The sequence below is a fragment of the Ictidomys tridecemlineatus genome, chromosome 4, assembly GCF_052094955.1.
Source record: "Ictidomys tridecemlineatus isolate mIctTri1 chromosome 4, mIctTri1.hap1, whole genome shotgun sequence".
NCBI classification, from domain to species: domain Eukaryota; kingdom Metazoa; phylum Chordata; class Mammalia; order Rodentia; family Sciuridae; genus Ictidomys; species Ictidomys tridecemlineatus.
Window position 1 is genome coordinate 16,571,925 of NC_135480.1, and position 24,328 is coordinate 16,596,252.

At 33.2% G+C, this 24,328-nt stretch overlaps 2 protein-coding genes across 2 annotated transcripts; one reads left to right on the forward strand and one right to left on the reverse strand.

Moving 5' to 3' along the window:
* Positions 1-203: 203 nt before the first annotated feature.
* Positions 204-2,015, forward strand: LOC101957022 (olfactory receptor 10AG1). Its single transcript, XM_005342181.2, has 2 exons — positions 204-212; positions 1,071-2,015. Exon 2 carries the CDS (start codon positions 1,071-1,073, stop codon positions 2,013-2,015), a length of 945 nt encoding a protein of 314 aa, XP_005342238.2. The 5' UTR covers positions 204-212.
* A 7,933-nt stretch (positions 2,016-9,948) lies between these two features.
* LOC101957320 (olfactory receptor 5W2) lies at positions 9,949-10,887 on the reverse strand. Its single transcript, XM_021721336.2, has one exon. The coding sequence runs from the start codon at positions 10,879-10,881 to the stop codon at positions 9,949-9,951; it is 933 nt and encodes a 310-aa protein (XP_021577011.2). The 5' UTR covers positions 10,882-10,887.
* Between the last annotated feature and the right edge of the window lie 13,441 nt (positions 10,888-24,328).

The following is a 24,328-nucleotide window of genomic DNA, read 5'->3' on the forward strand; positions in this document are numbered from 1 at the left end:
AATTTTTGGAAAAATATACTCTACCGCATATAAAATAGTGTTTATAATACCAAATAGGATATGTTTCATAGGTCTAGTAATAAAAGAAATTCATTCATAATGTATATTCATAATAGCATACAAACACACTCATGCATGAACCCATACATAAAAGCAAGGGAATAGACTGAATGGAGCAAATGAACTCAGTAGAATAGCAGTCATTCCTGAAGGTGTGAGTGATCTAGGAAAATGTCCAGGAGGAGAGATGTGCTAAATGTCTTATATATGCATAGATCTGCATTCAGAATAAAGAGGTGCATAATGTAGCTAATACCTGTTTCCTGACTGCAGATGTAAATTAAATTGCTTCTTGACTATTGAGCTTCCTTCTATAGGAAAATCATGTTAAGTGTCCCTCATCCTTCTTGAGATCCTCAGTATCCTTCTGAATTTCAATTGTACTAGAAATTCTGAACAAAATCTGTGACTTCTGATTCATAAATTTACAGTTAAATGAATATACAATTTTAAATATTAAATAGTATTGCATTGTAGTTCATGGACAGTTAATCATTATTTTTTAATGTATTTTACAGAATATAAAAGCTAAGATGATCTTGGGAAAAACACAAAAATCAATTTCAAAGATTCAATGTACTCTTCCCTAAATTTATTAGAAATGTCTTAAAGAACATATTCTCATAAATTTAAGGTAATTTTGAGTTGATTATTGTACACAAAAGAATGTTGGAAGAGCAGAAAAATATAAACTAAAAGAGTACAATTTTTGCTCCACTTACACCTAGACTCAGACTGTTCAAATGAGAATTAATGTGACATGCCTCATCACAGAAACAGAAAAAAATGTGTAATAACCTTCAGCAGAAAAAAAATACAACTTTCATGTAGATATGTTTAGGAATAATTTTTAAAAATATTTATGACAATTTCAAACCAAATAGAAGACATAAGTCTTTATCTTAAATGTAACTGGGAAATTTGAAATCAGGCCATCTTCAGTGTACACATAAGAAAACAAAAGGAAAATGTAGTTAATTTTATACTTCTTGATTGACTCTTCCCCATAGATGAAGCATGAAGAGATAGTAGTAGAAGACAATGTCTCCACAGTGGTACGGTTTGTCTTGCTGGGATTTTCTGAATTTCCAAATATCCAAGGTTTCCTCTCTGGGGTGTTCTCCATCATTTACATGGTTATCCTCATTGGGAACTTCCTCATAATCATAATAACCAGGCTGGACCCTGCACTGCACAAACCCATGTACTTCTTCTTGGGACATTTTTCTTCACTGGAAATCTGTTATGTCTCAGTCACTCTCCCGAGGATTTTGGTCAACCTTTGGACTCAGGATAGGAGCATCTCCCTACTGAGCTGTGCCACACAAATGTATTTCTTCCTAATGTTTGGAGCAACAGAATGTTTCCTCCTAGCTGTGATGTCTTATGACCGCTATGTGGCCATCTGTAACCCTCTGCACTATCCTCTAGTTATGAACCCAAAGAAGTGTCATCAACTGGCAGCTGGCTCCTGGCTTGGGGGAGTGCCAGTCCAGATAGGACAAACATGGCAGATATTCTCTCTGCATTTCTGTCATTCCAACCAAATCAACCACTTCTTCTGTGACATACCCCCCATTCTCAAGCTAGCCTGTGGGGATACTTTTGTACATGAGGTGTCTGTCTATGTAGTAGCTATGTTATTTGCTGTAGTCCCTTTTATGTTGATACTTGCCTCTTATAGCAAAATTGGGCTCACAATTCTGAAGTTGCCAACAGCCCAAGGAAGGGCTAAGGCATTCTCCACTTGCTCCTCCCACCTGTTGGTTGTGGTTTTATTTTTTGGATCAGCTTCCATTACCTACCTTAGGCCCAAATCCAACCATTCTGCAGGAACTGACAAAGTACTCTCTCTTTTATACACCATAGTGACCCCTATGTTTAATCCCATGATATACAGCCTTAGGAATAGGGATGTGATTGCTGCTCTGAAAAGAGTCATGCTTAAAACATAGTATCACATATTTGTGTATGAATGTTTGCATTGCTGGTCCCATGGTTATCAGAGAAATATTTCAGATCTTACATTTCCCCTTGAGATGCTGATCAATTCCATATTAACATCTATTTTTTTTTTTTTACTTCAGAACACTAGCCTGAAATTTACTCAGCTTGGCTGTATCTTAGGCAAATCAATTGATTTTCATTATTACATATCTATGGGAAAGTATGTTCTCATCAATAAAATTGCAATATACATTATATATCCCTTGAATAATGTACGGAATCCAATACTATGACTTGCAACAGAAATAAAGTTGCACATTATTTACTTAAATAATTTGTATGTATTTACAGCTATATTTGTTAGTTTTTTCCTTTGATACTTAACACATAGAATGCCAATTTTATTTGAATATTATATGTTTATTGAGTGAGTGATTAAATGAGTGAAGATATAAGTGCATACTGCTGTTCCCTACCTCAAACTCTTGGCAAACTCTAGGGATTTTATAGCATTGCTAAGCACTGTTAGCGTATTGAACTCTCTGTCTGTCTGCATAGAATTACTCCAGAGACAATATCAAAAGAAAGGCTTATGCACATTTTATTTTCTTCCTTAAAACTTATCCAAGTACTTAAAATTCAACTCTCTTGCCTGGTGAGTTATTTACTCTATTAAACATATAAAGCCATTGATTACAATGAACTCTTTAAAATTTAGTCCTAGGGAAGCTATGACTGCCTGGAATGCAATATCATATGATACATCAGTTAATGATTTTAATATTTAAAGATATGATCAAATAAAGCATTTAAAGTAGTAGTCATTCCATTTCAGTGAGACATTGTGATAGACTAATGGTCCCCCGGATATCGCCTGGTCCTAATTCATGGAACTTTTATATAATAAATAAAACTTTGCACAGGTATACCAGATATCAGCTATGAGACGAGAAGGTTATGTGTAGGGATTCTGGTCATTGAAATATAGAGGGAAGCGTTCCTTTGATGAGCAAACTCCTATGGAATAACAGGTACCCTGTTTTCCATGCTTAGGATGATCTGCAATTTCTCTTAGAATCAGTAAGATAACTAATATATGTGCTTTGTCTATCTGCTCTTGCAATGCTCTGCATGAAGAGGCTCTTCGGGGCTTGACATTGATCTCAGGCATAGAGCTCCTGGGAATAAAGGAACTTGCTTGCCAGATAACTACAATGTTTCACCAAGCCTGGTGCTCCTGGATCTGCCAACAATAACTTCTTATGTTCATAGTCACTTGAGAAAATGGACTTTCTTGAGAGCTGCACAAACTCCTAACTTTGCATATTGTAACTGTAGAATGCAACTGTAGAATAAGCAACCTTACTGAAATAATAAACAATAATGTAGTTATGGTACCAATGACCTAATGTAACCTATTGTTTTAAATAAAGGTGGCAACTTGGAAAAACAGCCATCTTTCCTGCCTCTGCATCTTGTACCTGGGTCTCCTTTTTTTATTTTCCTTATAATTATCTAAGTAACACAATTGATGACATGAGCCCTAAAATATAGAAAGAAGAAAGCAGGGTATGTCAGAGATGCAATGATGGAAGAGGAAAGAAAATATAGGGATAAGAAGAACCCAATTTGTCTTTGTTGCCTTTCTAGGAGGGGGACCATATGCCCAAGTGGTGACTTTGAGAAGCTACCAGTGGCATTTAACTTACATTCATTGAGAAATCAGAAACCATAGTTGATGTCCTCAAAGAACAGAATTCTTTAGTAATACCACTGAGCATGAATGGATTCCCCAGGATAGTCTCCTAGCCTTCTGAAAACCATGCATCTCTGATGATACCTTTATTTAAAAATAAATAAAGCCATCTCAAAGAATTATAGAATAGATTAACTCCAGCTCAGAGCTAAAAAGTTATCAATAGAGTGAATAAACAATCTACAGAATGGCAAAGAGTATTTTTAAACCATAAGGGATTACTACCCAAAGCATACAGAGAACTCAAAAGCTCTATGAATGAAAACCAAGAATCTAGTTTAAAAATTGGGAAAATATGAGCACACATTTCTGAGGGCATAAAAATGGACATTTAGGTGAGAGAGGTACTCAAGATTGCTAGTTGCCAGAGAAAAACAAATTAAAAGCACAAAGTGATATCTCTTCACTTTTGTAGATATGGAGAAAATTAAACTTTGAACACTTTTATATTTAAATAAAAAGAATATAAGTCAGTTCAGTCATTGTGGAAAAAGCATGGTGGCTCCCCAGATGATTAAAATTAGAACAACCATATCATGCAGCAATCACACTACTGGATATGTTTCCAAGGGAGATTAATCCATATGCTGATGAGACACCTGTACCAACATGCAGATTACAGCATGCTTTACAATACTGAGGACATGGAATAAACCTAACTGTACATCAACAACTGAATAGATACAAAGAACCTGGCATATCCTGTCATTTGTGGCAATATGGAAGAACCCTGAGGACATTAGAGAGATTAAATATGTCGGGCAAAGAAGGAAAAACACATCATGATCACACTCATACGTGCATTCTAAAAATGTGAACTGAGAACCAGAGAGTAGAATGGAGGTGGTGAGGTAGGTGCTTGGGGAGCAGAGATTGCAGAGATGCTGATCAGAGCAGGAAAAATGACTTAGAGGAGGTGTAAGTTGAAGAGATCTGCCTTGCTTCATGTTGAGTTTAGACACCAAAAATGACATAGGTTTATGAATACATTTTGTTTTTAATTAAATTTAAAAGGCAAATAAAACACAAAAGTTTACATATTAATGGAGTAATATTTTGATACATAAATAAATTATGTACTTTTTACATTCATGATTAATGTATCTGTTTCCAAAAGATTTCATCCTTTCTTTCCGGGAATAATTCCAAAATCTCTTTTTTTTTTTTTTCCCTAGGTTTTGAAATGTGGAGTACAAAGATTGTTATCTCTATTCACCATGATGTGGAATAGCACCCTGGAACTCTTTCTCACATGTAAGTGTAACTGTGTACCCATTGATAAAATTTTTCCTTTCTCTTATAACCCTATACTCTCCCTACTAATCCTAACCAGCAATGTAGTTTAAATATTTGTGAGTACAACTTTTTTAAGGATAAAACATATGAGTGAGACCATGTGGTACTTGCTCTGCTCTTGGCTTATCTGACTTAACATACTGATGTCCTAATATATTCACATTGTCACAAATGTGAGGGTTTTTTTCTTTTAGTGGCTGACTAGTAGTCCATTATGCATATGCAAATTAATTTGGTTACTCCATTGTCAGTTGATGGACATTTAGATGGTTTGTATTTGTTATGAATAGGACTGCAATGAACACATGAATTCACATACCCTTCAATACTATCATTTCATACTTCTGATTATATACTCAGAAAAGGAACTGTTAGATCCCATGATAGCTCTATTTTTAATTTTTTGAGAAAGTCTCATACACTTTTTCATAATGTCTGCATTAATTTCCAGTCTCACCAATAGTGTGCAAATGTTTCATTGCTTCCATATCCTTATCAACAATTATTTATTTTGTCTTGTTGCTCCTGGTTATATATACTGAGGTGAGGTGGTGTTTTAGTTTGCATTTCTGACATGATTAGTGAGGTTCAGTATTTTTTCACATACTGTTGAGCTTTCATCTTGTTTTCAGAAACATCTATTTAGGTCTATTGTTCATTTTTATTGGGGATATTTGTAAGCTTTGCTATTGAGTTTTTGTTTTTTCTCATATGTTCTGTTTACCCAGAACTTGTTAAATAAAGGAAAATCATTAGCATCTTGTAATCTCTGCTAATTCATCATGAATTGGCAATCAATTTTGTATTTTTTAATCTGTGTTGTAGTCATATAGTCTTTACTCTATTTTATGTATCTATTCTTTTTGTTCTTCCACTTTACATACATTATGTTGCTGATATTTCCTGATGTGGTTATTATGCAGGAAATTCATTCGCTTTCATATCTGTGTAACATTCCACTCTAAAACATATCATAATATTATTTATTAAATTGAAAGCTAAGGTCAGCACAATATGGCACATTCATTTTTGAGACATAAAAATGAAGTTTTCAATATATTGCATATTTCTGTTTATATGACAGAAGGGTAAACCTGAGTGGCTTTGACTTAGAATTCAGGATGCAAACTCTAACATACATGCTACCTGACATTTTAAAGAAAAGCTTCTTGTCTTCATATAATAAATTTTTTTAAAAATTGAGTTTTTTCCAATTTTATGCTATTACAAATAAAGCAACAATGAAAAATTTTGCATGGGGGCTGGGCATGTGGCTTAAGCTGTATCGTGCTCACCTGGCATGTGCAGGGTGCTGGGTTTGATCCTCAGCACCACATTAAAAAAATAAATAAATAAATATGTTGTGTCCACCAAAAACTAAAAAAAAAAAAAAAACAAAAAAACAAGTTTGCATGTATTGGAGTATTTCTGAGTGTAATTCTGTCGCGTATGAATCTAAAAAACAAACTAACTAATGAGGCATTTGTATATATAGCTAAAGTAGAAATGGTCATGCATGTTATGAAATGTCAATTCCCACTCTACTGTCAAGAGATTGTTTCACATTTTCACCAATGTTTTATATTTTGAATGTTTTCACTTTGGCTTTTGTAAATTAGTCATAGTCTTGTAGAAAGTTGTTTTTTTTATGCACTTGGGCACAAAATAAGTTGTTTGTCCACTATGATATCATGCCTATGAAATTTCAATTTTGAATCAGAGACCAGTCAAAAGACCTGTGTTGACCGTTTTTGGTCCTTATGATACTCATGCTACCACTACCTACCTGACACCTTTGTTCTTTTGACTCTTAGTTCAAGTCAAAAGAATGAGAGACATTGTTATGATTTGGAAACTAGGTGTCCTTCCTAGCTCATGTGAGAGACCAGGCAAGAATTTTCAGACATGAGAGGACTAGATTATGAGAGGTATAAGCTAATCAGTGCGTTAAATCACTGATATAGATTGACTGGGTACTTCCAATAGTCAAGTAGGGTGTGGCTGGTGGAGGAGGTTATTGGGGGCAAACCTAGGCAGATTATATTTTGTCCCCAGTGTATAGACCTCTTTCATTGCTTCCTGGCTGTGATGTTCAGTACTGCTTTATTCTGCCATTCCATTCCACAGTGATGTCAACCTCACCATAGTCCCAGATTTATGGTGTTGGCTGACGATAAATATATGAAAACAGGAACCACAATAAGCATTTCCTCCTTTAAACTGTTCTTGTCTGGTCTTTTGGTCACAGCAACACAAAGTTGATTATAACAGATCTAAAACAAACTTTGTACAAACAAGAAGTCATTCATCTCTTTCAAATCATTTCAGTACTGGTGATGGGTTCTCATGAGAATAGAACAATAATTCATAGAGATAGAATATTGTATCTTGAAAGGACATTGCAAATAATCTAGATTAAATACCTATTTCATGTGTAAATTGATTGAATTATACTGTGTTGTACATATACAAGATATCCCATTTCTTTCTCATTTGTATATTTAGGAATTTCAGCAGCAAAGATGAAGAATAAAGTCAGGATGTGAAAACATAACTATGATAGTAATTTTCTCTCCACAATCACTGGTACTACTCTATTTAGGAAATAACACTTGCTGCCAGTAATTGGTTTATATGAAATGAGAATCTTATTTGAACAGATGTAGGAGAGAAAAAAAATAAGGCATGAACTAGACAGTATCAAAGGGATCATAGCATTTGATGACGTGAACTGTATAATTTTGAGATAGAAGAGTCATAACCATCTGCCAAAGTTTCTACTTGTCACAAATTTCCCCAAACTAATTATATATAATTGATACTCCACTTTCTAAATTCAAAAGTCATAATTAATCAAATCAGTTCACTCTTTTGGAATACCCTTGTACAGGATTTTAATTTTCCTTCTCTTTAGTTCTTACTCACTGACTCTAATGATAAGGGAATTTGTGAAGCCCCAAGCAGTCTGTAGATGCTATAATACATTTGAACATATGAGAAAGAGATTAGTTAATGTGGAGGAATATCTGCATTCTATAAATTATTGTCATTCTACTGCCAATCAGTTTTGCTAATGTTTTAGTATAATTCAGACAATGTTCTTTGGCCATGTTTCTGTTAACCTCAGTGTGTTTGAGGGACTATAATAAATACCACAAATACCTTAGCTTATGTTTTAATCAGCTAATGCAGCCCTGTGACCAAATGTCCTTACAAGAACAATTTGGAAGAGGAAAAGTCTATTTTGGCTCACTATTTCAGAGTTTCATTCCATGATCAGAGAGTTTCAACTCTCTGGGCCTCAGGTAAAGCTGAACATCATAGTGGAAGGGTGTGGCAGAGGAAAGCAGCTTTGTACATGGCAACCAACAAGCAGAGAGAGAGAGGTCTACTCACCAGCTATAAAACATAAACCTCATGGGCATGCCCCCAGTGACTACCTTTCTTCAGCCAAACCCAGTTAATCAATACTAATGGATTAATCCATGAATTTAGACAATAGCTATCAAAATATAATCATTTTACCTCTGAAATTTCTCATATTTTCTCAAACATGAGATTTTGGAGGACGCCACATACCCAAATCATAACATTTTACCCCTGACCCAAAACCTCATGACCGACACATAATGCAAAATGCATTTCATCAATTGCCAGGAGTCCCAAAGTCTTAAGTGTTGCAGCATTGCCCAAAAGTCCAACTCCAAAATCTCACGAGACTCAAGGTAAGCTCTTAGTTATGAGAGTGAAAATCAAAAGCAAATTGCATATATATCATATATCTAATATACAATGGAACCAAATAAACATTTCCTTTCCAGAAAGGAGAAATAGGGGTACAGAAAGAAAAAAAAAATGGGACCAAAGCAAGACCAACATCCAGCTGGGAAAACATCTATTATGTACTCACAACTACTTTGCTATTTGGCATTTTTTATTTTAATATTTGTTTGTTTATGCATTTGTTTGTTTATACAGACATGAAGAAGTGTTTAGAATAACTTGAATGGAATGCTCGATTCTTAGGCCCAATATCTCATATTGGAAATATTAATTTAAGAAACATGGTTACATTATACAATGCTTTGAAGAAGTGAATGTTTGTAGAGGACATTTGATCACTTGACTGGGGCTGACAGTGTGGAATAAGGAAATGAAATCTTCAAAGAAGTGTTAGAGATGAATTTGATAATTTCATTACAAGATATTCTTTACCAAGGTCATTTTAATTCCTTTTTATAGCTTTATCAAGTTGGACATTTTTGCTTTTTAAATGTCATGATTGTCAGTCTGAAGAATTCTCTAGTTGTTCAACTCTCTGCCTAGAATTATTTTCTCTGAGTTATTTTCAAAATGAAACTGACCTTTGCCATCCAAGGGAGTCTTTTTTTCTGCACACCACATTTAGATATTTTGCTTTCATCATCTTTTTTTTATTCCAGGGTTGTTTTGACGCCAATTGTCACTTATTTAATTCATGTTAATAAATTAATGTATTAATTAATTAATTTAACTAGAATTTAATATTCACTAGTATATAAACTCATAAATTCACAATAAAACATATGGCACAAAAACATGTAAAAGGCAGTTAATATGCATTTACTAAATTATAATATAATTGAAGTAAAGCATGAATAAAGGAACAAGCAAATAAAATTTTGAGAAAATTAATATGTGAGGATAATCTTTTCAGAGATGAATATAATATGTTAATTCAAAATGAAAAATCAAGCATGACATGTTTGTACAGCTACAATATTTTCTTATAATTAGACTTAAGCACAAATACTTATTCAAGTATGTGAAAGAAAATATTCTGTGTATCATGCAATATATTAAAAAGTTTTCACATTAAATATGCACATATGGACAGATATTACAATTACTTAAATCCACCTTTTCTTTTTCACTCTTTGCAGGGCCTCTTTCACATCCTTGTTGCGTAGGCTATAAATCAAAGGATTCAACATGGGAATGATGAGGGTGTAGAACAGTGAGGTCATTTTGTCTTGATCTAGAGAGTAGGAAGAACTTGGCCGGAAATACATGAAGAGTATAGTTCCCTGGAAAACTGCAAGGGTAGTCAAGTGGGAGGCACAGGTGGAGAAAGCTTTGAGCCTCCCCTCAGCAGAGCGGATCTTTAAGACTGATGAGATGATGTAGCCATAAGAGACAAGGACTCCAGAAATGGTACTCAGTTCAATGAAACCAAAAATAGTGAATATTGCTAACTCATTGATCTGTGTGTCAGAGCAAGACAGTAACAGGAGAGGGGGGATGTCACAGAAGAAGTGATTAATCTCATTAGACCCACAGAAACATAAGCGGAATGTTAATGTTGTGTGTATCAAAGCATCTCCCAGCCCGACAAGGTAAACTCCAGCCATGAGCAAGTAACAAACCCTACTGGACATGTTGACTGTGTACAGCAAGGGGTTGCTGATGGCCTTGTACCTATCAAAGGCCATCACTGCCAGCAGCAGACACTCAGAATCAGCAAAGATACATAAGATCAAGAACTGCAGAGCACAGCCAATAAAGGAAATTGATTTGCTCTTAGCAAATATGTCAACGAGCATCTTGGGTCCAATTGCTGTGGAATAGCAGAGGTCACAGAAAGAGAGGTGGCTGAGGAAAAAGTACATTGGTGTATGAAGCTGGGGATCCACTCTAATCAAGAAGATCATTCCAAGATTTGCCAGAAGATTCATGAGATAAATAAATAGAAATACAGCAAATAGAGTGCTTTTCATCTCAGGGTTATTAGTAATTCCCATGAAAATAAATCCAGTATGTGAAGAACAGTTTCCTCTGTCCATTCTTCTTTGCCTAAACTTTTGAGAAAATCATTAAAAAAAAAGATTCATGTTTCATTCTTTACATATAGCAGAACACCCTTTGTTTCTGAGATTTTTCTTTTTAGCCTCATAAAAACACCCTTTAATTGTCATTTTTTAAAAAACAATTGTATCTGCTTGATAATATTCATAATAAATAAGAGACAGTAGGTGAAAATTTTTTATTCAAATTTGAATGTCATTCAAGAAATATATGACTTTCTACAACTTCATTACTTTCTCTGGATTTTACCTTCTTATGTTAAGAGTATATTTTTACTCTACTGAAACCTGTATTCATCTTCCAAATAAATGGAAGAAACACTAGACAAACTATTGAAGTTGGAGAATTGACAACATTCACATTAGACTAAAAGGGTAATTTCAATGACATCAGTTTTAAAAAATCATTTTTTATTTAAAAGATAATTGTAGTAGTTCTAGGAATATTAAGTGTATCACTGACTACTGAAACTGAAAAATGTTATTATACTGTTATTACATGTGGCTTTTATTATTTGTGATATATAAAATAAATATTCATTTCTTTCTGTATTTTTTATAAATGTTGTATGATTTTACCACAATGATTATTGTCTCTTTTTAGAGATAATATGGAATTAAAGGGTAAGCCTACTGACCATGCAAAGAAAAATGCTAAAAAGACAGTAAAACCGCCTTCATTTAATACATATATTTACATTTCAACTAGATCTTAAATGGACACTTATATTTTAAAAAAAAGAAAGAAAAAAAGAATAAGGATTTTTGAATAGGCATGTTTTACTTAAGCATAAGTAAATTTATGTACTTGTGAAGTAATTACAAGTGTGTATGATTCCTATTTGGAATATGAGAAATAGTGAGGGATAGATATAAATGGGATTTTTGTTTTTATGCTTTGGGACTAAGTAACAATATTATATGACTCATACTGAGTTGAAATTACATATATAATTATTTGTAATGCAGTACTTCAAAAATCTATTAAATAAACCACAAAACAGAAAAATAACAACAAAACCACTTAAATTGATGTAAATACTTATATAGTATAAAGCAAGTAAATATCTGTTTATAATATATATTACTATAAAATTAATAAATAGGAAATTTAATGGATAGGAAATTTATTCATGTCTTCCAGTTTTGAGAAGAAATCACCATTTTTGATCATTAAACCAGAATTTATGGAACAGAGTAACTTGGCATAAAATTATTCATTTAGATGTCTTTTTTTTTTTCAATGTCATTTCTTTAAACCTCAAGTCTTTGAGTTTGGAAACTCAGGAACTTACCTGACACGAACTTACCTGACATTCTTTGATAACTGAAACTTAAGCAGGTAGCATTGAATTATACCAGGTAAATTTTGAGACTTAACTCTCTGAGGCTAGTCCCTCAGGCTTTGTTGTTATGCAAACTTATGACTTAATTATATTTATGGCTCTTTATTTTCCCCTCTGAATACATCTACCTCTTTATGAAAGATTGAGTTTTTATTATTGACTATCATCAGCAAACTGATCTATGACAGAATGAAAGCTACGAGTAAATTTTATGGCGCAAAATACACAAAATACATACATACCTTTTACTATAAAATATGATCTATGTCATCCTTGTCTAGTTAAAGCAGAATGTGAGGGAAATCAGCCCCCCAATTTAGTCATTTCCAACACCTTTTTTTTGTTCATTTTTTTTTTGCTTTTTTAAATAGTCTTAATAAATAAGTAATAACTAAGTAACTTCACTAATATTTAATGAAATGATTAGTACCTTTCCATGATAATTATAATGAGATATCCTTCATATTTTATAAATCGTACACTTATAATATCAAAATTTCCTTGGATGTAGTATATTCACAAGGACATGTAGCCTTTAACACTCTCTGCTTCCAGAATATTTTTTAACACCTCAGTAAAAAACACATCTATTGTGGGTCACTTTCCTTCTTCCTACCCCTGGTCCTTAGAAACTTTACTTCTGGATCTATGTGTTCACTGATCCTAAGTATAAACAGTCATCTAATATATGCCCTTTTGTGTCAGTCTTCCCTCATTTAGCATACCTTTGTCAGAGTATATCAATGTTGCAGCTTGTTTCTGAATCTCATTCCTTTTTATGACTGCATAGCATTTCATTTAATGAATAAGAGACCCTTTGATTATTTATTTCTACTGGATGGATATTTTGGGTGTTTCCATTTTATTTGTTTTAATAATATTGCTTTAACTACTCATATCAATAGCAATAATAAAGGCCATATTTTTTACTCAGGATTGTCACATTCCCATCCCAACCATGTGCCATCCATCCACATATCTTAGATTTTATGATTATTGTGCATAATCTATAGTCAATACACTGCTTTTTGAATTATGTGTAATTCATTCATATGAGGATTTCTCTACTAAGTTTAAGCCTCAAGGAATAAAAATATATATTTTTTTGTATTTGCTATAATCAGTACTAAAAAGTTTCACAAAGTTAATTGCTTACTAAATATTTTTTGGCTATTTTAGAGAGCAGTGATCAAAAGTTAAAAGTATAATGTTTGCAGGATTTTTTGTATTAATATACCTTATATGTGTAAGAATGATTCACTTAAATATTGTACATAGACAAAATCTTCCTAAAAAACAGTTACAAATGTTTTCTGAAAATGATTTCATTTTCTACTATTCATACTATTTCTTTTTTTTTTTTAAAGAGAGAGTGAGAGAGGACAGAGGAGAGAGAGAGAATTTTTAATATTTATTTTTTTTTTAGTTCTCGGCGGACACAACATGTTTGTTGGTATGTGGTGCTGAGGATCGAACCTGGGCCGCACGAATGCCAGGCAAGCGCGCTACCACTTGAGCCACATCCCCAGCCCAAGAGAGAATTTTTAATATTTATTTTTTTTTTAGTTCTCGGCGGACACAACATGTTTGTTGGTATGTGGTGCTGAGGATCGAACCTGGGCCGCACGAATGCCAGGCAAGCGCGCTACTGCTTGAGCCAAATCCCCAGCCCTCATACTATTTCTTTGCTAACTTGGTTAATACTGTAAGACTGAATTCTATATTCTCCAAATATCACATGTCAAGAGATTCTTCATCTTTCTTGAACCTTGGTCTATCACTGAAATATTTGATTGATTGGACTACCTCTAAAGGATCTAGAGCCAATCCCTGCTACCACATTGATCTGATTGAAATTTCTGACGTTATTCTATATAGGTGTTATTCAATAATTTGGTAGGTTTATGCACAGCCGAAACAAAAGGAGATCACACATATAGTCACTATTTATTTAAAATGTTAATTAAATGTTAACTTAGGAATATAAGAATTTAAAAATTTCTGCAATTATAATTTTAACAGATTAAAGATAGCTATAAGCATTCAGATGCATCTCCTTAGACCACAGTGTCCATTGTCCATTTAGCCTCCCTTCAAAGTCTTGTTGTCATTTACTTGCTCTGACCAAAAAAAAAAAGAAAGAAAACATAGAAATTATTCTAGGTCGTGCTATTTCCAGTCTTTAAGAAATTATACTGAGGGTGTCACAAGCTGTTACCTAATGAGCTAAAGTATCAATGTGAATCACTCTGAGACTCCATGGGGAGTGCAAGAGGACCAGATGAGCCTGTCTTTCTAGAGACATTCACATGCTTATGTCACTTGTGTGACACTCTTTCAGCTCTCTCAGATGTCTACTGAATACCATAGTCAATAGGAAGACCAACAGAATAATGATAGTGGTTATTTTGAGTCCTCTGTTCTAGAACTTTATATAGCAAAAGTTAACTAGAACAATGTGGAGAGAATGTAATTAGATATGTACTTTTTCAGAAAGCACTTATTTTTAACACTAGGCACTATATCTGTGTATACACATAGTCTGTTATATATGCATGGATTTATGGAGATATGCGTGTGTCTGGTTGCTCGAAGACTGAAGAAAGCATTTGACAACCTTAGATCTGACAAAGGACTTGCAGTCAGAAAATGAAGAACTCACAGCAATAATAGAAAATAACCATTCATATAAAAAAATGAAGCAGAGGTTTCAATAGAAACTTCTCCCAAGAAGATCTTTGGATGGAAAATTAATGAATGAGAATATGAACAGCACCTATCATTTTTAGGGAAGTGATAATTAAAGCCAAAATGAGATAACATGACATACCTGCAATAATACATAAGGTAATATTTTTTAAAAAATCATATCATATGTACCATTAATAAAAATATTGTGGAATATGACCTTTCATGAACTTCTGGTGGGCAGGTATAATGTTGCATTTTGGAATACATGTGGGCAATTTCTATGAATGTTACCCAGACTTGTGCTGCAATACAGCTATTTCGTTTCTGTCAAGCCCCACGTTCATACAATGTTTTCTTAATGGTCATTTATAGCTTTGGTTTCTAATAACCAAAAAATTGGGAATAACTCAAATCTGTCAATGTGAGTGGTTGCACAAATTGTAGAATATTCCTATACTACAAATATACACATAAATAAAAAGGATAAATCACAGAAACATGCAATAGCATGAATAAATTTCAAGATAATTGTGATGTTTAGGAGAAAAATACACTTGAGAGAATATATAATGTCTACTTCCACTTATAAAAATTATATCAGAATAAAATCGAATCTATAGTGACAAAGTATGTATCAATGCAAAATGCTTATAAAATGCATGTAGTTTCCAGAGGTGGTATAAAAAGAACAGATGAAAAAATGGTGCAAGGAAATTTTGGGTGGTGATTGATTTTTTTTCTTGTTTTATTTTACTCATATTTAAAACAAGGATATATGGCAGAAAGAAAACTGAAAGGAAAAACTAGTGAATAGGATTGATTAGTATATTTATATTCATCCAATAATCTCATTTCATTCTTTAAATGGAACCTGTTAGAAATCTAATAGCCTGTACTTATCTCAGTTGTTTGATTAAGTCACTTAGTCTGATTTATCTGAAAACTATTCAAATACTTGTTGCTTAGTTTTCTTACCAAAAACAATCGGTCTAAAAAATTCATAAGAAAATTTCCAGCAGTAAAAGATGGTGAGTGAATTCCAAAAGCAAGGTATATAAGGCTATAAGACTTAGAAATGATATGAAATGATAGCTATGTGAACCTACTTTCTATAGTAATCATTTTACTACCTAAAGGTTTCTGGTAACATCTTACATATATATTAAATATACATAATAAAATTTATTTTAAAAATAATTTGAATTTTTTTTTAAATTTGCACTAACAGGGAACACAGATGTGATTTTCAAAGACATTTGGTTTCCATTAATAGTCTTAATAAATGTAACAATGTAAAAATACATAGTTTCAAATTTAGAGCAGTAATATTAAATAAAAGATATTAAAGAATTGTCAGAATTCACTTTAAGGTTCTTTGTTTTATTAAAGACTAACTAAAATATTTTTATAACTAAGATTTAATACATCTTTTTTTAAATTTTAAAATTTAAAAAATTTTCTTTTACAATGAAGGACGCTACAGTAATACTCTGACATATTTTATTCTAACATTGAGGTTCTGGGAGAAAACTCATTTAATACTTGAAATGAATCAGAAAGATTATGAAAATGAAACTCTCTGAGCAGTTGACCTACCTAAGGTTTCTTAACTACTGACAGATAGGTTTAAGGACCAGTCATTTAAGTAAGAATTCAGCATCTTTGATCTATTTTAGCCTAGATTTCACATAGCTCTGAGGAATTCCTTTTTTCTTCAGAAGGGAAAATAAAGAACTGCTATTCCAGAAGTACTTTGGATTAGGCAGAAGGAAGTGAAGGAAGGGGATAGGGTATGGGGGTAGGAAATAGAAGAATAAATCGGACATTATTACCCTATGTACATATATGATTACATGAACTGAATGATTCTACATCATGTACAACCAGAAGAATGAGAAGTTATACTTCATATATGTATGATGTGTCATAATGCATTCTACTGTCACATGTAATTAATGAGAATAAACTTAAAGAAAAAAATCACACAGTTATGACTTCTTAAGAATAGGATAAATTACATAGTGAATAGTGATTTTTAAGCTAACAAAGAGAATATACATTGATTAAAGTTTATCCTTTACATTTGTGAGGCAAAGAATCATAACTCTGTCACAGAAGAACTGTGAAATCTGCTGGTGCTAATATAAGCAGAACCCCAACCTGTCCTGACAAATCTGTATTATTACATACAATACTATTTATTTGCAAATGAAATCAATAGAATAAAAAAACAACTGCTATTTCTGTACCCACACACTAAGGGGAACAGGTGCGATTTGTGCAGCTTTTACAACATGATTAGTCACTTTCACTTGATGCGGATGACAGATGAAAGACTTTAGAAAATTGAAGGTAACGCTCAGATTCAGAGTCTGTGAACATTTTGGTAGTGTTGTTATTTAATGCGAGAAACACTACTTTAAGGACAGAGGTGATCAATTTTCAATTAAATATTTTAAAAATCAAAATTCATGCATTGAACTGCACTAATGCTAGACATCCTTAGTTTTTATCAATCAGTATATTCAACTGGATTTAGAAAGAGTATTCAATTTATTTTATAGGGTTTTTTGGCTTTTGTCAGTAAAGATTATTCATTTATTTTATTTCATTTAATTTATTTATTTTGGTGCATCTCAATTATACACACTAGTTTTTGTTGTGGCATACTGCAATACAGGAATCCACAATTTGATCAATTTTAATCCCCAATAATTCTCACTCTCTGCACTTCCTCCTCAGAACCCCTGCCTCTACCCCAATTGTCACTCTTCTACTTTGATGGAGTCCCTTTCTTTCCCTATGTTTTCCATCTAGCTTGCACATCTGAAGGCAAACATACAATATTTTCTCTCTGACTTATTTCTCACAGAATCATGATTTCAATTACCATCCTTTTTTCTACAAATGATAGAATGCCATTTTTATTTGTGAATGAATAAAACCCCAGTGTGAATAGAGAACATTTTCTTTATCAATTCATCTGTGGATAATCACCTAGATTGATATAATAACTTAGCTATTATTTATGGTGCTTCTATAAACACAAGTAAGCATAGATCTCTAAACTAAGCTGATTTAATTTTTTTGTTTGTTTTAGTGTGGAGGAGTAAGGTACCTAGGTCATATAGAAGTTTTATTATTAGCTTTTTGAAGCTCCTCTATACTGACTTCCATAGTGGCTCTATTAATTTATATTCCCACCTACAAAAGAGTTCCTTTCCCCTGCATCCTCACCAGAGTTTATTGTTATTTGCATGCTTGAGGATTGTCATTCTAATTGAGGTGAGGTGGATTCTCAGGGTAGTTTTGATTTGTATTTCCTTCAGGGCTATACTTAATAAGAGACAAAAATGGTAAAATTACAACAGATACAACTGAAATCAGAAGGATTTTAGATACTACTTTGAGATATTATGTTCCAATAAATTGAAAAATATGTAAAAAATGGATAAATTTCTAGACACATGTGATTCACCAAAACTGACCAAAGAGAAGAAAGAGGATATGGAAAACCTAAAGAAACAAATAAAAGAAGATAGATTTATAGCTGAATTTTACTTGTTGTTTAAAGAATTAATTCCAAGACTCCTTAAATTAATCCAAGAAATTGAGAGAAAAGGAATGCTTCCAACACCATTTTATTAAGCCTCTATCACCTTGATACAAAACTGGAAAAGAACACTTTAACAAAACTACAAACAATGATGAAATTTTTATACTTGATGAAAATAGATGCATAAGTCCTCAATAAAATATAAGAAAAGAGAAAGAGACTTCCACAACACACTTGTTGTAGTTTAGATGTGGGGTGTCCCACTTAACTAGTATGAGACAATACAAGAAAGTTTAGAGGTGAGAAATTGGATTATAACAACCTTAATTTCATTAGTCTATTAATCAACTGATAGGGATTACCTGGGTGGTAACTGTAGGCAGGCAGGGTGTATCTGGAACAGGCAGGCCATTGGCAGCATGCCTTAGGGTATATACTTTGTGTCTGGTGAGCAGAGCTTAGTCTTTCTCTATTTTCTTGTGGTCAGGTCCTGACTGCCTTCCTCCACCAAGCTTTTCTGTCATGAAATTCTCCCTCTATGGCACAGAACAGCCATTAGCCATCTATGGATTGAGACCTCTGAAACTGTATTAAAGAAACCTCTAAAATTGTTCTTGTCAGGTCTTTTGGTTACAGCAGTGAAAAAGCTTACTAAAACAGCATTAAAAAATCATACACCATAATTAAGTTGACTGCGGCCCAGGGGTGCAATACAATGCTGGCTCAATGTAAGCAAATCAATAAATGCCATACACCACACAAATAAAAACAAGGACAAAAAAGGAAGAAAAAGAAAAATAAAACAAAGAAATCTCAATAGATTGACAAAATATATCCACTATTTATGATAAAAAACCTTGAAGAAAGTAGGGATAGAAGAAACTTGCCTGAATACAATGAAGGTTATACATGACAAAAACAAAGTCAACATCATATTGAATGGGGAAAAATGGACACTATTTTCTCTAATACTGGGAACAAGGTAAGAATAGCCACTCTCACATTCCTATTCAATATAGAAGTTGAAATTTTAGAACACTTACTCAAGATAAAAAATAAAAGGGCTACAGATAGGAAAGGAAGAAGTCAAATTATGTCTAGTTGCAGGTTATTTATTCTATGGTTAGAAGATTAAAAGTTTCACCAAGAACGTCCAGGGTATTATTAACACTTTCATCTTTGCTCTGTCATGATTCCATCTAGGAGCACCCTATATAATGAAGTGGGAAGGTGACATATTAAAGATGGAAATCCTTCTCCTGGGATTCAGTGACCATCCAGAATTTCTGAGTCTTCCTTTTGCTGTGTTCTTTTCCATCTACTCTGTACCCTGATGGGGAATTTGGGATGATTTTACTAATCCCCACCAGTTCCCACTTGCCTATCCCAGTGTATTTTTTCATCTGCATACAGTTCTTTATTGGTGCATATTACTCTTTTATCATTGCCCTTGAATTACTGTGGGCTTGATTTCTGATATGAAAACCATTTTTTTTCACTGACTATACTGAAGAGTTATATATTTTTTCTGTTTTTTGATTGACACGGAATCCTTCTTCTTTGGCCGCCATGGCTTATGACAGGTACATAGCAATCTGCAACCCGCTGCTTAATATCATTATTATCTCCAAGAAGTCTGTTGCAAGATTATGCTCAGAGCATTTTACTGGTGTGTGGGGGATTCAATTCTGACACTGGCATGTTTGACATCATTCTTGTGGTCTTTGCTTGCTTGGTAGAGGCAGAGGTAATCTGTTTTCTAACAGTTCTCCTCTCCTATGCCTGCGTTTTGGCAGATTCAGCAGAGGCCAGAAGGAATGGCTTCTCCTCCTGTGCTTCCCACCTGATAGTGGCCACTCTCTACCATGGCTCCCTGATCTTCATTTATTTGTGGCCCAGAACAGGTCATTCACTGGATATTGACAAAGTGACTTCTGTGTTTTATAAGTTGATTATCCCTATGCTGAACCCCTTAATATAAAATCCAAGGAACAAAGATGCAAATAATTCCTATAAAAATAATCATTAAGATTACTCTCCTTTGATAAAAATAATCAGTCTTGTAATTTTCAAACATATCTATTCTTTGACAAAGTTTCTATCTGTTGCAAATGTCAATTTAATAAGGATATTTGTCCAAGCTGTGGATAATGAAAGTTTCACAAAAGAAAAGGCCAGAGCCCAACAGTGGAGCTAGACTCTCATTTTATTTATATCATCACTATCTGTTATTTACCAGTTGAAATATTTAATATGTATTTCAGGGGAAGATTTACCTTTTCTTAAACACTTGTGTCTCTTATTCTTACACATTTTCTGTTCTTACTTTTTAACTTTTTTCACAATTTCTGTCAATAATGAATAAGTCACTGAAATAACATAATGCTCCTTTTGTGAAAGACAATTAATGACATTAACAAACATTATTTGCCAATTAATTTTGATTTTCATGTAAATATGTGTTCATTGTACTTTACCTATTCCAATTTAACTCATTCTAAAAAGACTCCTTAAATACTATTGTCAAAATTTTATTCTGAATCCTCCATTACAATCATAGGGTAGTCTGTACTCTAAATCTCATAGGAATCATAGGTGTATTTCTTTGAGTACTCTATTCTCATCATTTTGTGTCTTACACTTATTTATGTCTGTGTTCTATTTTCCTACAAAAGTTATTTATTAATTTTGATTTGTTATTTGTATCTCTTGCATTTGTTTCATAGTGTCTTCCCAGTGTATATTCTGAGTAAATTTTATGAAAAAAAAATACAGGTTTACTATTGATTGTTTTCAGTTCTTACTATATACCTCTGACATGCAAAAAATTGTTATTCCTGTTATAATATTTTGGTTTATTTTCCACAGTGGTATCATATGCTTGGGTGTTACAAGTTATTTTCAAGTAGGAGGGCTAAAAGCTAGGTCAATTATTAACAAAATTGTGTATGTAGAATAATATAAAGTCTGGTTCTTAGACTGTTTCCTATAAAGTCAAATGGTTCTGAAATTTCTTGATCTATAATGTACAAAGCAAAAATTTCTGATGAATTCTCTAATGTTAGGGTGAAAACTGGGAACTGAAGCCTGAAATTGGTGGGGTTATGGCTTAGTTGGCTTCTAGAAACAATCTTTACAGAATGTGAGGATAAGAAGTCAAAAAAAAAGTTAAATCTGAGGATAAGGTTAAATAATTAGAAATCCAATGAGCTAAGAGGAAGACTTTCTGACAGGGAAAACATATAGTGGATTGTAACTTGCAGCCACAGTTTCACTCACTACAGTGGGATGTATTTTTGTAAAAAATAATTTATCCATAATGATCAGTAAGAATATGGCATTCTGAGACTGAAGAGAACTAAGTACTTCAACCTGAGTACTTAGCAGTAAATATTATTTGAAGTGCATGGATGTTTCAAAATAAATGTCTATTGATTCTTCATAGCTGCCATTTCAGCAAGAGCCTTTAGGATCAGCCCCACAGAGTATAACATAAAATGAGTTGCTGTGGGATTAATTATCCAAATTTCTTGGAAATGTGGAGTCTGGGACTGAACTCCTTAGTTCAGTTTTAGGCGCCTGATCTGAGCAGCATAGTGATGTGCTTGGCAGAAGGTCAGCAGAGGTAGCCATGAGGAGCCTCTACTCAGCTTTAGCCAGGAGCAAAGGCAGAGTCAAGAAAATAGGTCATGAGGAGGATAAGGAGAAAGCTGCACACATGATGGAAACCATATTCTAAAGGTGGATTCTGACCAACTAAGGGAGATAGATCCTAGAGAAGATCACATGACATGGTTTTATTGCAACACCATTCTTTCTTGGAGCACTAGGAGATCAGTTCCTGAGAGCTGACTCAGTAGACTCATAGAGACTGTCCAGAACAAAATCATATGTATGTCTACTATCTTTACGTATGAAACTGATAAATATGGATATACAGATACAATCATAGAATGTGTATATTAAACCCCTGTTTAACAGATGAAAAATCTAAGACCTGAACGTAGACACATAACCACCAAGTAATGAGAGCACACAGATGTGAAATCCATACCTGGCTCACTTTAAGGTCCAAATTTTATTCTTAAATTCTCTCTTATTTTTATCATTTTTAATAATTAAAACAAAACAATAAAGTCAAAAATTAAAGACTGTTATATATTTTTCTTTAAAAGAAAAGCTGACAAAAATATATGAGAAATATGTAGCAAAAGGAATTCACAATGTGTGTTTGCTTTTTATAGATGTCAATATATTGAATATGTTTTTAATAAATCGCATTGAGTTGGGAAACTGGACAATGATTAAGAGCTCCTGATAAGTAATATATTCCATGAACAATAAGTATGCCACCTGAGATTATACAGACAAGCAGATATTCAAAAGATGGGACACTATTGTTTTTTATTTGAAATTATTCAGCCAGTAATACTAGATATACACTCTGAGAAAATTACATATTTTTATAAATTTGTTCAATCCTATAATTTTTAATGTAATAGTTTTTTTAGCACATTTTATAAACAAAATGATGTATAAAGTAGGGAAGAGGATTTTAATGAAAAACTTGCATAAACTCAATCTTCCTTTTATAACAACAACCTGAGATAAGATGAATGCTCTTGAAAGCTTGAAATTCTGTGATATTTTTCATCACCAGATTAACCAATGAGTGATAACATTGACAAAATTGGCCACCAATTAATTTAACTATTAGAATATTTATAGTATTTTCTGATACTCAACCACTCTTAAACGATCATTATTAACATTGTTTATAATAGAGTTTCAGTTTATTTTTCAGACACAGAAAGAACCAATATAAATCATTCTAAAGGAAATAATAATGTAAATGTTACTTTTTTATACATATTTATGTTCATTCTTCTTCCTTATAACTTAAACTGTACCAATTGGTCATTACCATTGTTCTAATTTTAACTAACAATAATATATTTAAAAAATGCTATGAACCCACTGAGAGAGAAGGGGGCCCCTTTCCTGAGGCCTTTGGAGAAGGTCCTGGTCTTAAATCTCTGGCTTCCAACTGTGCAGCACCACATCTGTCCTCTAATCTGAGGGCAAAGAGGGAAGTCTGCTCCTATGCCCAGACTGCAAGGTGAAAAGAAAGGCTGGAGATTCTGGTGCAGGGGTTATTACTGCTAATTGAGGCAGACTGAAGAAGTGTGGATGTGAGCTAAGAAATTCTGTACATTAAATGCCCTCTTTTACTGATATTTTCTTTCAGTTTAAACAGAAGCCAAGAAGTGTGGAGAGACTTCCTCTAAAACAATATAGTTCATGAAAAGTGAGGAAGGGAGAACCTTTAAATTTACAAATACTCCTTTTTGCATTTATTTTGCAGGAGACACTACTTGGTTTATTCCATTACTGTTTTCAAATGGCTCTCTGAAGCCAAACACCCCAAACAACAGAGCCAAACATAATGGGAAAGGAACCAGACAAGAACATTGCCTTAAAAACTGTGTCTAATGTGCTCCCTCTTTTTCATTCTTAATTATTTATTTACTATTTAGTTATTCTAAGTGTTATAATGGAAGTTTATAGAAAGACATTAGTGCTTAGGAAGGAAACCATGAAGACTGAGTTTTACTCTCTCAATTTTCCTCCAGTGTGTCAACTGTGTCCACTAAACTCATATTTGAAGTTGAAAGTTTATGGAGGGTGTGTTGAATTAGCAAGGCATCTTTCTGGCTCAAACATCAACAAGGTGGGAGACATTAAAGGACCCTTTCTACAAAACACCTCAGTGATGTTCTTTTGCTCTTCACTTAAAAGAGGAAGACCAAAAATTATGGCTACTTAATCTCAA